The 16,783-nt window shown below is 40.4% G+C and overlaps 1 protein-coding gene across 3 annotated transcripts in view; it reads right to left on the reverse strand.

The window, feature by feature from the left end:
• Window positions 1-2,277: 2,277 nt before the first annotated feature.
• LOC128642330 (CMP-N-acetylneuraminate-beta-galactosamide-alpha-2,3-sialyltransferase 2) overlaps window positions 2,278-16,783 on the reverse strand; it is a 334,854-nt gene continuing 320,348 nt past the window's right edge. For all 3 annotated transcript variants that reach the window (XM_053695242.1, XM_053695177.1, XM_053695104.1), the window contains exons 6-7: window positions 4,047-4,166; window positions 2,278-2,824 (exon numbers count right to left, since the gene is read on the reverse strand). In XM_053695242.1, the coding sequence (XP_053551217.1) occupies window positions 2,657-2,824; window positions 4,047-4,166 (288 nt within the window). In that variant the 3' untranslated portion in view covers window positions 2,278-2,656. The remainder of the gene's footprint in view (window positions 2,825-4,046; window positions 4,167-16,783) is intronic.

Raw genomic sequence — 16,783 nt, forward strand, 5'->3', positions numbered from 1 at the left:
AATAGCACAACTCCGGTACTATTTAAAAATAACAAACTTTTGATTGAAGAAAATAAACTAGCTATATTTAACCACTCTCTCCTACAACGTCCTTGCTTGTTGAGAGTTGCAAGAGAATGACTGGCTATGACAGTTAGGGGAGGAGCTATATTACAGCTCTGCTGTGGGTGTCCTCTTGCAACTTCCTGTTGGGAATGAGAATATCCCACAAGTAATGGATGATCCGTGGACTGGATACACCTTACAAGAGAAATAACACATTTTCCTGAACAAAGAATGTTCAAATAAGAAATAAGGAGAATTTTTAACAAAACTGTCTCTGATACAGGATCCTTTGAACCAAAAAAAACCTTTATCAGTAGAATAAACTTAAGTATGCTGTCGGTCAGAACAAAATTAATTAAATCTTAACAATTTTGAAAAGACCTTGTAAGTTTATTTAAAGACATAATAGCAGTCATAACCTTTTATGATAAAAACAATAACGTGATGTTTGCAGATGAAATCAAGTACATGAACTGAGTAAGTAAAAACAGTAAATGTCATTGTACATGTAGAAACATTATTAGCATAAAATATAATAAATGCCACATAATTGAGCTGAAGAAATAACAACAGCTTAATAATGAAAAGAACACACTTAGCTTTATAGAATAGTGTTTCAGGGCATCATAGTTTCTACAGTAACATCAGAATCAGGATCAGAATGAGACATCTCGCAAAATGTAACAGAAAAAGAAAAATAACATTAGGCAAAACATTCAATTTCCACAATGTAACAGTTTCAGTAGATAAAAAAACAAAGATAGTATTTTTTTTAAAAAAACAAACAAAAAATAAAATAAAAAAGCAGGCATAATAGCTTTCAAAATTCATGAAAACAGCGAGCAATAGAGGGAGAGGGGTAAAATAACTAAATTTGGCTCCAAGAATGAGGCATTACGCAAAAGAAAGTTAAAAAATGTTGGTGCTAAACCAACACCATAAAATGACAACTCGCCTCATAACAAACGCGATTTCGCGCCAAAACAACTAGTGTCAACAAAGACGCAGGAAATGACAAAATTTGCGCCATGAAAGGCGACTTCGCGGCAGAAAAGTTTTGCGCCAATAATGATGCAATAAAAAACAGCATTTTGCGTCCTCGCAAGCCTAGATTTGCCTGCGAAAAAAATTGAAAAACAAGTCAAATTAGAAAAAGATTGAACCCCAGGTAAGAAAAAAGTTTAAATAAACTTCTCAACATGATTTCTATACTGAAACTGTTTAGACTGCAAAGTGAAATATACAGTACATAGACCTGACTCATGGCAAATATAAGTAAAAAACATATATTTAAAACTTTATATTAATACATAAAGCTCCAAACCATAGCTGAGAGTGTCTTAAACATTGATACATACTTACTGAAAGACACCCATCCACATATAGCAGATAGCCAAACCAGTACTGAAAACTATCAGCAGAGGTAATGATATATAAGAGTATATTGTCAATCTGAAAAGGGAGGTAAAAGATGAATCCCTACAACCGATAACAGAGAACCTTTGAAAAGATTTCCTGTTAGAGAAACCATAAAATTAATAGGCGATGCTCTCTTCACATCCCTCTGACAAGCACTGTACTCTGAGAGGAATTGGGCTTCAGAATGCTTAGAAGCGCTTATCATAGAAGAAATCTTAAAAATCAAGCACAAACTTACTTCACCACCTCCATAGGAGGCAACGTTTGTAAAACAGAGTTGTGGGTGTGGTGGGAGGTGTATTTATAGGCATTTGAGGTTTGGGAAAGTTTGCCCCCTCCTGGTAGGAATGTATATCCCATACGTCACTAGCTCATGGACTCTTGCCAATTACATGAAAGAAAGAAGTTTTAGCTTCTTAAATATGTGGCAGCAGACTCGCTTATGAGAACCTGCTCCACATAGGCAAAAAGGCCTTGATAAATCCAGCCCTAGCTGGAAGGCAGGGATGGCTGCCTGTTTGCCACCTGTTTAGTTTTTATGTTCTCTGCTGCTGTGATCTAAAACATAAAACTGCAGCTTTCTTTGTTCTGTAATTACACTGCATAGTCAGCACAAGGAGAGCCAGGGATGTCACTTAGTGGCTCCCTGCTTGTAAGCATGTTTAGGAAAATACGTAGCCCTGGTATGAATAAATAGTATGGTTGTATTGACCAGCAGTGGAAATACAGACAATAGTTTTACTCATTCTCAGGGGCAGTAATACCTGAATAATGTAACATATTTCCATAATTAATATTTACATGAGACAGAGATAATCTTTCAGTTCATTTTAATAAGGATCATGCAAACTGTGTCCTTTCATTTATTTGCTTTTTATGCCATATGCTTGTGCAGAAAACAGTTCAATTGTAACCTTGTGCCAAATGCTTGATCTTTCTAGAAAAGTAGTAATGTTGAAAACTTGTAATAAATTACAAAATATCTATAATGGTTGCTAAAAGCATCCTGAAAAAAAAAAAATGTACAATAAAGTAAAAAAAAAAATTTCATTTTGTAAAATTCTCTGCAACTTCTTCAGAACTGAACTGACACTTTTTTTTAACAAATAGTCAGAAAAATATATAATTTTATTTATGGAAATTTTAATATCAAAATACAAAAAATATTATATCTGTGATATAGTGGCACAGTTTATTTGAAAAGTTTCACTCTCCCTTCGTTTGCTAACTTTGTCAGGAGTTTTGATTCAAAATCTGCATTATGCACTCCGGTCTTCCGAAAAGCTCCAGCAAATCGATTATTTTCCCAATAATGATGCCAATTTCCGTGATTGTCTGCTCCAAAGCCAAATACAGATATCTAAGTGCAAAATAAAAAATAATTATTTTCTGCTCTTAATAGTGATGGTTCAGAGAAGCTTTAAGAGATGATAAATTTGCCCAATATTGAAATAAATGAAATCCTCACAATCTTTTATTATAAGTTTCATTTATTAACTTTTGTTGTTTTTTTTTTTTTGCTCTAAATTAAAGTTAATTATTTACATTACTAAGTCTAACTGTTGCACCTCTGTCCGCCCTTCGTTTAACTACATTTTTTCTTTTAATTTGCGAGATTTTTTTTCCTTGTAGATCCATACGGCACACAAATTTATTGGCTAACGTCAGTAAAAAGAAAAAAGGCAGTTTAATGATGGGTGGAAGGAGGTGAGACAGACTTGGTAATGTAAATTATTAACTTTAGCGCAAAAAAACCCCCAAAAGTTGATTAACGGAACCTAATAAAAGATTGCGAGGATTACATTTATTATTTCTATATCAGGCAAATTTACCATCACTTTAAATATATTGCAGATTTTTTTTTCTTTAGTAGGAAGACAGAGATATGAGGATAATGAGGACCCTGCTTGAAAGAAAGCTTGCAATATAAGGAAATAGGTATCTGTACAATAAGGAAAGGTTATAAACAGAAGATAATTTCTTCTCAAAAGGAAAATATTCTTTTATATCTCTCTCTAGATCAGTGTTTCTTAAATGGCGTGCCACCAAATTTTATATATACTTCATAGACTTTTAATGTATAACATACTAGTATATCGGTTTGCCCTGCCACATGCCACCGCATCCCTTTAAAGGGACACTAAACTCAATTTTTTTCTTTCATGATTCAGAAAGAGCATGCAATTTTAAGCAACTTTCTAATTTATTCCTATTATCAATTTTTCTTCGTTCTCTTGCTATCTTTATTTAAAAAGCAGTAATGTGATGCATAGGAGCCAGCCCATTTTTGGTTGAGAACCTGGGTTATGCTTGCTTATTGGTGGGTAAATGTAAGCCTCCAATAAGCAAGCGCTATCCATGGTGCTGAACCTAAAATGGATTGGCTGCTAAGATTTACATTCCTGCTTTTAAAATAAAGATAGCAAGAGAACGAAGAAAAATTGATAATAGGAGTAAATTAGAAAGTTGCTTAAAATGTCATACTCTATCTGAATCATAAAAGAAAAAAATTTGGGTTCAGTGTCCCTTTAAGAACAAGACTAAAAGAAACCGTGATGAAAAAAAATTGTCAATATCCTTACCTCATCACATATATGTAGAGCGAAAAAGAGTGCCAACATTCCAGTGGAAGGATACTTTCCATTATGCTTGGTCCAGTTGTCATGAATGTATTTAAAAAAAGTAGGACTAAAAATTAAAACCTAGAAAGGAAAACAAATAATATTTCATTTAAAATGGGCAGTACAGTTAAAGGCACACTGTTGCTCAAAACATTAAAGATTATATATGTAATCGTGTTACAAAAATTACTCTCCATCTCAACTATGAACTACAGTATATATTTTACAATAGGATGGACTGCCTTCAATTAATTTCATGTTATAATAATCTGATTATGAGATTACCTACACTAGATCCCTGGTGATCAACTAAACTGACCAATTTACCTGTATTCTAATAAATATATATAAAATAAATAGTTAGTTAGTCAGGGGCGTGTCTAGGCGGCGTCCATGACAGGACGTGTTATCAGGAGCTCTAGGAGAATATCTGTACAATCCGCCGATTATACACAGATAATTGCAGCATCTATGGGAAAAAAGCATTTTATTTGTCTGCAGTATAATCCACTGAACTGATCGATACCAAATATGCTGATTTAATTACTCTGGAGCGCTGATCTGGACCGCTGTGGCCTCCGGCGGCGGCCTCTTCTGAGGCCTCAGCACCCCCCCCCCCCCCCGGTCATCCGGGTAAGGCATTCCCTACTGGATTGCAATCCTTCTCTACAGGAGAAAACATCTATCATTTATGCTACCTATGTCTGCTATGCCATCCTTGTTCTGGGGGATAAACAGGAGTGAGGATTGAGAGATTTCACTACTACTCAAGTATCTGTAAGACATGGCGCCTTGTTTCACTATGCTACTTCAGACTGTGACCCGCTTACTAGAGGAGCATCATGAACGGATATTACAGACCTTGCTGGCTGAAACCGATAGTCTGCAAGAGCTCACAAAGCAAGCTAGACATCGATCTAATGTCCCAGAAGCTTCCCCGGAGAAATTTGACAAAGAAGCCAGCCCCCAAGCGCACCTCCTAAACACATCAGATCCCTCGCTACAGGTCCAGGCCCCGGATGGGACATCACAGTACCGTGGTATGAGTACACCGGTAGGTACCGCTTTAAGGGTGGATGATTCCTCTGATCACTTATCGGGAACGAGAGGGGTAATGAGAGGTTCGTTTGTGGGGATGCCGAATGCAGGGAGACCCGCGAGCACAGCTAGAGCGGATTTGAATGTTGCTTCTCCCGGTCTTAAGGGGACCTATCATGGGCAGAGACACGGGGGAAGGCTGGTCTCGGGGATATCGCCATACCTGCTGTCAAAGGACGCCATACTGGGGACACTTATCTTGCCTAGATTTATAGGCCAAAGCCACCGCACTCAAAGTTCCACAAAGAGGGGAGGGTGATCCGAGCCTAGCCTCCGCAGCATACCCAATAACCAGTTTACACCGCACAGTCCCCCTTTTTATGGGTCACTACCCCTATTCTTTAAAAATGAAGACGCAATAAGGAGAACAGGCATCGAATAAGAAGCTGCTCTCTCTGGTTTTGATGTGCGACACTTAGACAGATTGTCATATCAGCACACCCGCAGAACTTACTATAAGGATCAACAGACACGTTCATTCCCTGCTTACACTATGTACTGGGTTACTTTCCACTATGAACATGGATAGAATGGGAAATCTACCAACTACATTAAGTCCTTTGTTTCTTACAGGATAACATAAGGAACATTAACTGACAGCTCAATGTAAAGCAGAACTAACTTTTAATGCAGGTTGAACAATCTATATGTTAAAGGCTTTTGGCCCTACACTCTGCTTTCTTTCCTATGTGCATGCCTCTATAGTTAAGCCGCACCTACATGTGTCACTGTACAACAGTAATTAATATGACAGCATCTCTTGCTTAGACTTAAATGTAAATATTCTGCTCTACACTGTTATGCTCCCTAAGTGTTTTCCCTTACAAACTTTCTATACGTCACAAAATGACTTATGCAAATGTCTGTGTTGGGGGCAATGTCTGGTAATTTATTAGAGTTATAATGGGCACTGTTGTATTTTTATATATGTCCTTTGCCAGAAGTGCTTTGTTGCGGGGGTGGGTAGGCTCATTCTCCTACTCCAGGATCAGGGGATTTATTCCTCTTTGATGTTATATGGAGGAAAGATATTTCATCAGGATAGTGCCCCGCAAACACATGTTTTTTGTTTGTTTCCATGTTTGTAGTTATGTTAGTTGAACGGGAGGTTCCATTTATCTTCCTAATTTTTAGAGCAGTATCTAAGTTAGTTTGTTATTCAGTACTTTGGAGTGATCTGATTGTGCATTCTGGGTGACCCTTCTCCTCACATGCTGTCCCTATGTACTTAGAGGCCCCCCTGTAGAGGTCAACTAGAAAATAGTTCTCATGATGGACAATAGCTAACATAACATCAGTTAATCCTCTTTTTTGCGCAGCCAGCGGCCGAGGTAGCGCAATACTTTGAGGGTAACGACTGGGAGGGGAAAAAAATAAAAAAAAATAAAAAACGGGAGAGCTAATAGTAGGGCTTGATTAAGGGGCTGCCCTGGTTCGAGAGTTTAACACCCAAGATGCATTAAGGGTCACTATCTGGGGGAGTCGGAGGTCATCTATGGCCTAAGGAGGTTGGCTCTGAAGTTGAAAGGTATATTAATGGCAGCAAAGACAGTTCAACACCCCTAATTGTAGTCACCATCAGTCCCCTGTCAACCTTAATGTGTAATAGGGTTCGCCATGTTCAACTCCAATCCTCCTTCATTGCGGACATAGGCTTAGTCAAGAGAGAGTGCACTTAGAACAAGCTTTGGTCACCATTGCAATATGTCCCTTATAATTGATTATTATCCTCATTTTTCCTGTAATTTTACTTTGATATGGCAGACATAGGAATATATCACTTTGTGTTATTATAAAATTCTACGGTCCACAAGTGACCGCACCTTTCATTAGCGTCCCCCTATTGAGTCACATATATTTTCATGGGTCCAAGAGTGGCCCCTAGAAGTGTGGGGGGCATATACCTATATATTAAAAACATCAAATGAGGTTTATTACTAGTGTTAAATAGCTTTACTTACGATGCTATTGGTTTTTAATTATCTTTGTATCTTATTGTTATGCACTTCCATGTCATACTTAGGTAACATAATGCATATACTGTTCTCGCTATTGAGCATTGCCTTGGAGTTGTATTTATAAATAACCTCAATAAAAAAAATAAAAAAAAATAGTTAGTGTGCTGCCAATTATAATTAAAAAACAAATTTAAAAAAAAAAAAGCAAAAACAAAAAAAGCAAAGTAAGTTGTAGAAATAAAAAGGTACTTTTTTTGTGTAAGAATCCCATAGCCCATTGGCACAGCACAAAATGCATCACTGTCCTATAATATAATTTTTCTTGATGAAACGCCATTGGTCCCTTAAAGTTTGGAATTTTGGATTGGAATTTCTTTACACTAACTCCCCTCAGATGACAGCTTTATATGGAAGTGGCTATGCAACCCTTTAAAGGGACACTCAATCAAAATTAAACTTTCATTATTCAGATAGAGCATGCTATTTTAAACATCTTTCCAATTTACTTCCATTAACTAAATGTGCAGTCTTTTTATATTTAGACTTTTTGAGTCACCAGCTCCTACTGAGCATGTGCAAGAATAAGTGTGTATGCATTTGTGAATGGCTAATGGCTGTCACATGGTATGTGTATGCATTTGTGATTGGCTGATGGCTGTTACATGGTACAGGGGGAGTAGAAAAAGACATAACTTAAAATTGTCAGAAAAAAAATCTACTACTCATTTGAAGTTCAGACTAAGTGCTATTGCATTGTCTTGTTATCTTGCATTTGTTGATTATGCAAATCTACTGCGTTGACTGGTCCTTTAAATCATAAGAATGCCCTTGAGAGCACGTGTGATGTGGCATCCAGCCAAAACAGTGCACTTATTTGTTGAAGGTGCACAAATCTGAACTATTTTTATATTGCTGCACAGGGAATAAAAAACTCAGTGAGTACAATTTGTTAAAAAATCAAAGGGAGATCGTAACCAAGTCCCATTCTGAGATTAAGTATGATCTATGAATGGTTCTCTGTAACAGAATACTCCATGTACTGACTGCATTAGCAAATATATGATCTGCATATGAAAACTAAGAACAAGATGAACCACATGAGGTTATGTTAGCATCTTTTTATCATCACAGCAGTTTAATCAATTTTACTCAGGGTGGATAAAAACAATGAATTTTTAAAAAATAAAATAAAAAAAAACATAATTTATGCTTACCTGATAAATTCCTTTCTCCTGTAGTGTAGTCAGTCCACGGGTCATCCATTACTTATGGGATTATAACTCCTCCCTAACAGGAAGTGCAAGAGGATCACCCAAGCAGAGCTGCTATATAGCTCCTCCCCTCTACGTCATACCCAGTCATTCGACCGAAAACCAAACGAGAAAGGAGAAACTATAGGGTGCAGTGGTGACTGGAGTATAATTTAAAATTTAGACCTGCCATAAAAAACAGGGCGGGCCGTGGACTGACTACACTACAGGAGAAAGGAATTTATCAGGTAAGCATAAATTATGTTTTCTCCTGTTAAGTGTAGTCAGTCCACGGGTCATCCATTACTTATGGGATACCAATACCAAAGCTAAAAGTACACGGATGACGGGAGGGACAGGCAGGCTCTTTACACGGAAGGAACCACTGCCTGAAGAACCTTTCTCCCAAAAACAGCCTCCGAAGAAGCAAAAGTGTCAAATTTGTAAAATTTGGAAAAAGTGTGAAGTGAAGACCAAGTCGCAGCCTTGCAAATCTGTTCAACAGAGGCCTCATTCTTAAAGGCCCAAGTGGAAGCCACAGCTCTGGTAGAATGAGCTGTAATTCTTTCAGGAGGCTGCTGTCCAGCAGTCTCATAGGCTAAACGTATTATGCTACGAAGCCAAAAAGAGAGAGAGGTGGCCGAAGCCTTTTGACCTCTCCTCTGTCCAGAATACACGACAAACAGGGAAGAAGTTTGTCGAAAATCCTTAGTTGCCTGTAAATAAAATTTCAGGCCACGGACAACGTCCAGATTGTGCAGAAGTCGTTCCTTCTTTGAAGAAGGGTTAGGACACAATGATGGAACAACAATCTCTTGATTGATATTCCTGTTGGTAACTACCTTAGGTAAGAACCCAGGTTTAGTACGCAGAACTACCTTGTCTGAATGGAAAATCAGATAAGGGGAATCACAATGTAAGGCCGATAACTCAGAGACTCTTCGAGCCGAGGAAATAGCCATTAAAAACAGAACTTTCCAAGATAACAGCTTGATATCAATGGAATGAAGGGGTTCAAACGGAACACCCTGTAAAACGTTAAGAACTAAGTTTAAGCTCCATGGTGGAGCAACAGTTTTAAACACAGGCTTAATCCTGGCCAAAGCCTGACAAAAAGCCTGAACGTCTGGAGCTTCTGCCAGACGTTTGTGTAAAAGGATGGACAAAGCTGAGATCTGTCCCTTTAAAGAACTAGCGGATAAACCCTTTTCTAAACCTTCTTGTAGAAAAGACAATATCCTAGGAATCCTAACCTTACTCCATGAGTAACTCTTGGATTCGCACCAATGCAAGTATTTGCGCCATATTTTATGGTAAATTCTCCTGGTAACAGGCTTCCTAGCCTGTATTAAAGTATCAATCACTGACTCCGAGAATCCACGCTTTGATAGAATCAAGCGTTCAATCTCCAAGCAGTCAGCTTCAGAGAAATTAGATTTGGATGTTTGAAAGGACCCTGCACCAGAAGGTCCTGTCTCAGAGGTAGAGACCATGGTGGACAGGACGACATGTCCACTAGGTCTGCATACCAGGTCCTGCGTGGCCACGCAGGCGCTATTAGAATCACCGATGCTCTCTCCTGTTTGATCCTGGCAATCAATCGAGGAAGCATCGGGAATGGTGGAAACACATAAGCCATGTTGAAGGCCCAAGATGCTGTCAGAGCATCTATCAGAACTGCTCCCGGGTCTCTGGACCTGGATCCGTAGCAAGGAAGTTTGGCATTCTGGCGGGACGCCATGAGATCCAGATCTGGTTTGCCCCAACGCCGAAGTATTTGGGCAAAAACCTCCGGATGAAGTTCCCACTCCCCCGGATGAAAAGTCTGACGACTTAGAAAATCCGCTTCCCAGTTCTCCACGCCTGGGATGTGGATCGCTGATAGGTGGCAAGAGTGAGACTCTGCCCAGTGAATTATCTTTGAGACTTCCATCATCGCTAGGGAACTCCTTGTTCCTCCCTGATGGTTGATGTAAGCCACAGTCGTGATGTTGTCCGACTGAAACCTGATGAACCTCAGAGTTGCCAACTGAGGCCAAGCCAGAAGAGCATTGAAAACTGCTCTTAATTCCAGAATATTTATGGGAAGGAGACTCTCCTCCTGAGACCATGATCCCTGAGTCTTCAGGGAGGTCCAGACAGCGCCCCAACCTATCAGGCTGGCGTCTGTTGTTACAATCGTCCAATCTGGCCTGCTGAAGGGCATCCCCTTGGACAGATGTGGCCGAGAAAGCCACCATAGAAGAGAATTTCTGGTCTCCTGATCCAGATTCAGCATAGGGGACAAATCTGAGTAATCCCCATTCCACTGACTTAGCATGCACAATTGCAGTGGTCTGAGATGCAGGCGTGCAAAGGGTACTATGTCCATTGCCGCTACCATTAAGCCTATTACCTCCATGCATTGAGCCACTGACGGGTGTGGAATGGAATGAAGGACACGGCAAGCATTTAGAAGTTTTGTTAACCTGTCTTCTGTCAGGTAAATTTTCATTTCTACAGAATCTATAAGAGTCCCTAAGAAGGGAACTCTTGTGAGTGGCAATAGAGAACTCTTTCCTTCGTTCACTTTCCACCCATGAGACCTTAGAAATGCCAGTACAAACTCTGTATGAGACTTGGCAGTTTGGAGACTTGACGCTTGTATCAGAATGTCGTCTAGGTACGGAGCTACCGATATTCCTCGCGGTCTTAGTACCGCCAGAAGAGAACCCAGAACCTTTGTAAAGATTCTTGGAGCCGTAGCTAACCCGAAGGGAAGAGCTACAAACTGGTAATGCGTGTCTAGGAAGGCAAATCTTAGGTACCGGTAATGATCTTTGTGAATCGGTATGTGCAGGTAGGCATCCTTCAAATCCACTGTGGTCATGTACTGACCCTTTTGGATCATGGGTAAGATTGTCCGAAGAGTTTCCATTTTGAACGATGGAACTCTTAGGAATTTGTTTAGGATCTTTAAATCTAAGATTGGTCTGAAGGTTCCTTCCTTCTTGGGAACCACAAACAGATTTGAGTAAAACCCTAGTCCGTGCTCCGACCGCGGAACCGGGTGGATCACTCCCATTAGTAAAAGATCTTGTACACAGCGTAGAAACGCCTCTTTCTTTATCTGGTTTGTTGACAACCTTGAAAGATGAAATCTCCCTTTTGGAGGAGAAGCTTTGAAGTCCAGAAGATATCCCTGAGATATGATCTGTAACGCCCAGGGATCCTGGACATCTCTTGCCCAAGCCTGGGCGAAGAGAGAAAGTCTGCCCCCTAATAGATCTGTTTCCGGATTGGGGGCCCTCACTTCATGCTGTCTTAGGGGCAGCAGCAGGTTTTCTGGCCTGCTTGCCCTTGTTCCAGGTCTGGTTAGGTTTCCAGCCCTGTCTGAATCGAGCAACAGATCCTTCCTGTTTTGGAGCGGAGGAAGTTGATGCTGCTCCTGCCTTGAAGTTACGAAAGGCACGAAAATTAGACTGTCTAGCCCTTGGTTTGGCTCTGTCTTGAGGCAGGGCATGGCCCTTACCTCCAGTAATGTCAGCGATAATTTCTTTCAAACCGGGCCCGAATAATGTCTGCCCTTTGAAAGGTATGTTAAGCAATTTAGATTTAGAAGTCACATCGGCTGACCAGGATTTTAGCCACAGCGCTCTGCGCGCCTGAATGGCGAATCCGGAATTCTTAGCCGTAAGCTTAGTTAGATGTACTACGGCATCAGAAATAAATGAATTAGCTAGCTTAAGGGCTTTAAGCTTGTGTGTAATCTCATCCAATGGAGCTGTGTCAAGGGTCTCTTCCAGAGACTCAAACCAGAATGCCGCCGCAGCCGTGACAGGTGCAATGCATGCAAGGGGTTGCAATATAAAACCTTGTTGAACAAACATTTTCTTAAGGTAACCCTCTAATTTTTTATCCATTGGATCTGAAAAGGCACAGCTATCCTCCACTGGGATAGTGGTACGCTTAGCTAAAGTAGAAACTGCTCCCTCCACCTTAGGGACCGTCTGCCATAAGTCCCGTGTGGTGGCGTCTATTGGAAACATTTTTCTAAATATAGCAGGGGGAGAGAAAGGCACACCGGGTCTATCCCACTCCTTGTTAACAATTTCTGTAAGTCTTTTAGGTATAGGAAAAACGTCAGTACACGTTGGTACCACAAAATATTTATCCAACCTACATATTTTCTCTGGTATTGCAACCGTGTTACAATCATTCAGAGCCGCTAACACCTCCCCTAGTAACACACGGAGGTTCTCAAGCTTAAATTTAAAATTTGAAATGTCTGAATCCAGTTTATTAGGATCAGATCCATCACCCACAGAATGAAGCTCTCCGTCTTAATGTTCTGCCAATTGTGACGCAGTATCAGACATGGCTCTAGTATTATCAGCGCACTCTGTTCTCACCCCAGAGTGGTCTCGTTTACCCCTAAGTTCTGGTAATTTAGATAAAACTTCAGTCATAACATTAGCCATGTCTTGCAAGGTGATTTGTAATGGCCGCCCTGATGTACTTGGCGTTACAATATCACGCACCTCCTGAGCGGGAGATGCAGGTACTGACACGTGAGGCAAGTTAGTCGGCATAACTTCCCCCTCGTTGTCTGGTGAATTTTTATTAACATGTACAGATTGACTTTTATTTAAAGTAGCATCAATGCAATTAGTACATAAATTTCTATTGGGCTCCACATTGGCCTTTGAACATATTGCACAAAGAGATTCCTCTGTGTCAGACATGTTTAAACAAACTAGCAATTAGCCTAGCAAGCTTGGAAAATACTTTTCAAATAAATTTACAAGCAATATAAAAAACGTTACTGTGCCTTTAAGAAGCACACAAAAAACTGTCACAGTTGAAATAACAATGAACCGGATTAGTTATAGTTATAGAAACCAAATTTTCACAGTAAATGCATTAAGTTAGCAAAGGATTGCACCCTCTAGCAAATGGATGATTAACCCCTTAATACCAAAAAACGGATAACAATTGAAAATATAAACGTTTTTATCACAGTCAAAGCACAGTCTCACAGGTCTGCTGTGAGTGATTACCTCCCTCAAAACTAGTTTTGGAGACCCCTGAGCTCTGTAGAGACGTCCTGGATCATGCAGGGAGAAAAAGGCAGACTGTGACTGAATTTCTACTGCGCAATAAAGCACCAAAATAGGCCCCTCCCACTCATAATACAACAGTGGGGAAGCTCAGAAAACTGATTTTATTCAAAAACAAACGACAGCCATGTGGAAAATAAAGCCCATAAAAATTTTCACCCAAGTACCTCAGAGAGAAAAACGATTAACCTGCCAGTAAAACGTTTTAAATATAATATATGAAATTAAATTAAAAGCCTGTTGCTAGTCGCTATCACTGCAGAAAGGCTATAAGTTATATGTATACAGTATTTTCTTAGTGAAGTGCCATTCCCCAGAAATACTTTAGTGCCAACATACATACATATCAGCCTGATACCAGTTGCTACTACTGCATTTAAGGCTGTACTTACATTATATCGGTATTAGCAGTATTTTCTCAGTCAATTCCATTCCTTAGAAAATAATATACTGCAACATACCTCTTTGCAGGTGAACCCTGCCCGCTGTCCCCTGTTCTGAAGTTACCTCGCTCCTCAGAATGGCCGAGAACAGCAAATGGATCTTAGTTACGTCCGCTAAGATCATACACAAACTCAGGTAGATTCTTCTTCTAATGCTGCCTCAGAAAAAACAACACACTCCGGTGCCGTTTAAAATAACAAACTTTTGATTGAAGAAATAAAAACTAAGTTTAAATAACCACTGTCCTCTCACACATCCTATCTATTAGTTAGGTGCAAGAGAATGACTGGGTATGACGTAGAGGGGAGGAGCTATATAGCAGCTCTGCTTGGGTGATCCTCTTGCACTTCCTGTTAGGGAGGAGTTATAATCCCATAAGTAATGGATGACCCGTGGACTGACTACACTTAACAGGAGAAATCTCATTTTTTTTTATTTAAATCTGATATTTAAACTGGATTTTTTTTAAAAATGAAATGTTTGGGGGGGGGGGGGGGTTTAGGAAAAAAATCTATCTAAAACATAATTTATGCTTACCTGATAAATTTATTTCTCTTGTAGTGTATCCAGTCCACGGATCATCCATTACTTATGGGATATTCTCCTTCCCAACAGGAAGTTGCAAGAGGATCACCCACAGCAGAGCTGCTATATAGCTCCTCCCCTAACTGCCATATCCAGTCTGTTGACCGAAACAAACAGAGAAAGGAGAAACCATAGGGTGCAGTGGTGACTGTAGTTTAATAAAATTTTAGACCTGCCTTAAAATGACAGGGCGGGCCGTGGACTGGATACACTACAAGAGAAATAAATTTATCAGGTAAGCATAAATTATGTTTTCTCTTGTTAAGTGTATCCAGTCCACGGATCAGCCATTACTTATGGGATACCAATACCAAAACTAAAGTACACGGATGATGGGAGGGACAAGGCAGGGATTAAGCGGAGGGAACCACTGCCTGAAGAACCTTTCTCCCAAAAACAGCCTCCGAAGAAACAAAAGTATCAAATTTGTAAAATTTTGAAAAAGTGTGAAGCGAAGACCAAGTCGAGGCCTTGCAAATCTGTTCAACAGAGGCCTCATTTTTAAAGGCCCAGGAGGAAGCCACAGCTCTAGTAGAATAAGCTGTAATTCTTTCAGGGGGCTGCTGTCCAGCAGTCTCATAGGCTAGGCGTATAATACTCCGAAGCCAAAAGGAAAGAGAGGTTGCCGAAGCTCTTTGACCTCTCCTCTGTCCAGAATAAATAACAAACAGGGAAGATGTTTGACGAAAATCTTTAGTAGCTTGTAAGTAAAACTTCAAGGCACGGACTACGTCCAGATTATGTAAAAGATGTTCCTTCTTTGAAGAAGGATTAGGACACAATGATGGAACAACAATCTCTTGATTGATATTCTTGTTAGAAACCACCTTAGGTAAAAACCCAGGTTTGGTACGCAGAACTACCTTATCTGCATGAAAATTCAGATAAGGAGAATCACATTGTAAGGCAGATAGCTCAGAGACTCTCCGAGGCGAGGAAATAGCCATCAAAAACAGAACTTTCCAAGATAAAAGCTTAATATCAATGGAATGAAGGGGTTTAAATGGAACTCCTCGAAGAACTTTAAGAACCAAGTTTAAGCTCCATGGGGGAGCAACAGATTTAAACACAGGCTTAATTCTAACCAAAGCCTGACGAAATGCCTGGACGTCTGGAACTTCTGCCAGACGCTTGTGCAAAAGAATAGACAGAGCAGAAATCTGTCCCTTTAAGGAACTAGCTGATAATCCTTTGTCCAACCCTCTTGGAGAAAGGACAATATCCTAGGAATCCTAACCTTACTCCATGAGTAATTCTTGGATTCACACCAGCAAAGATATGTACGCCATATCCTGTGTTAAATTTTCCTGGTAACAGGCTTTCGTGCCTGTATTAAGGTATCAATGACTGACTCGGAGAAGCCACGCTTTGATAGAATCAAACGTTCAATCCCCATGCAGTCAGTCTCAGAGAAATTAGATTTGGATGATTGAAAGGACCTTGTATTAGAAGGTCCTGTCTTAGAGGCAGAGTCCATGGTGGAAAGGATGACATGTCCACTAGGTCTGCATACCAGGTCCTGCGTGGCCACGCAGGCGCTATTAGAATCACCGATGCTCTCTCCTGTTTGATTTTGGCAATCAGTCGAGGGAACAGAGGAAACGGTGGAAACACATAAGCCAGGTTGAAGAACCAAGGCGCTGCTAGAGCATCTATCAGCGTCGCTTCTGGGTCCCTGGACCTGGATCCGTAACAAGGAAGCTTGGCGTTCTGGCGAGACGCCATGAGATCCAACTCTGGTTTGCCCCAACGATGAATCAACTGAGCAAACACCTCCGGATGGAGTTCCCACTCCCCCGGGTGAAAAGTCTGACGACTTAGAAAATCCGCCTCCCAGTTCTCCACGCCTGGGATATGGATTGCTGACAGATGGCAAGAGTGAGTCTCTGCCCAGCGAATTATTTTTGAGACTTCTAACATCGCTAGGGAACTCCTGGTTCCCCCTTGATGGTTGATGTAAGCCACAGTCGTGATATTGTCCGACTGAAATCTGATGAACCTCAGTGTTGCTAACTGAGGCCAAGCCAGAAGAGCATTGAATATTGCTCTTAACTCCAGAATATTTATCGGAAGGAGTTTCTCCTCCTGAGTCCACGATCCCTGTGCCTTCAGGGAGTTCCAGACTGCACCCCAACCTAGAAGGCTGGCATCTTCCAATCTGACCTGCGAAAGGTCGTACCCTTGGACAGGTGGACCCGAGACAACCACCAGAGAAGAGAATCTCTGGTCTCTTGATCCAGATTTAGCAGAGGGAACAAATCTGT

The sequence above is a fragment of the Bombina bombina genome, chromosome 1 (assembly GCF_027579735.1).
Source record: "Bombina bombina isolate aBomBom1 chromosome 1, aBomBom1.pri, whole genome shotgun sequence".
Lineage (NCBI taxonomy): Eukaryota > Metazoa > Chordata > Amphibia > Anura > Bombinatoridae > Bombina > Bombina bombina.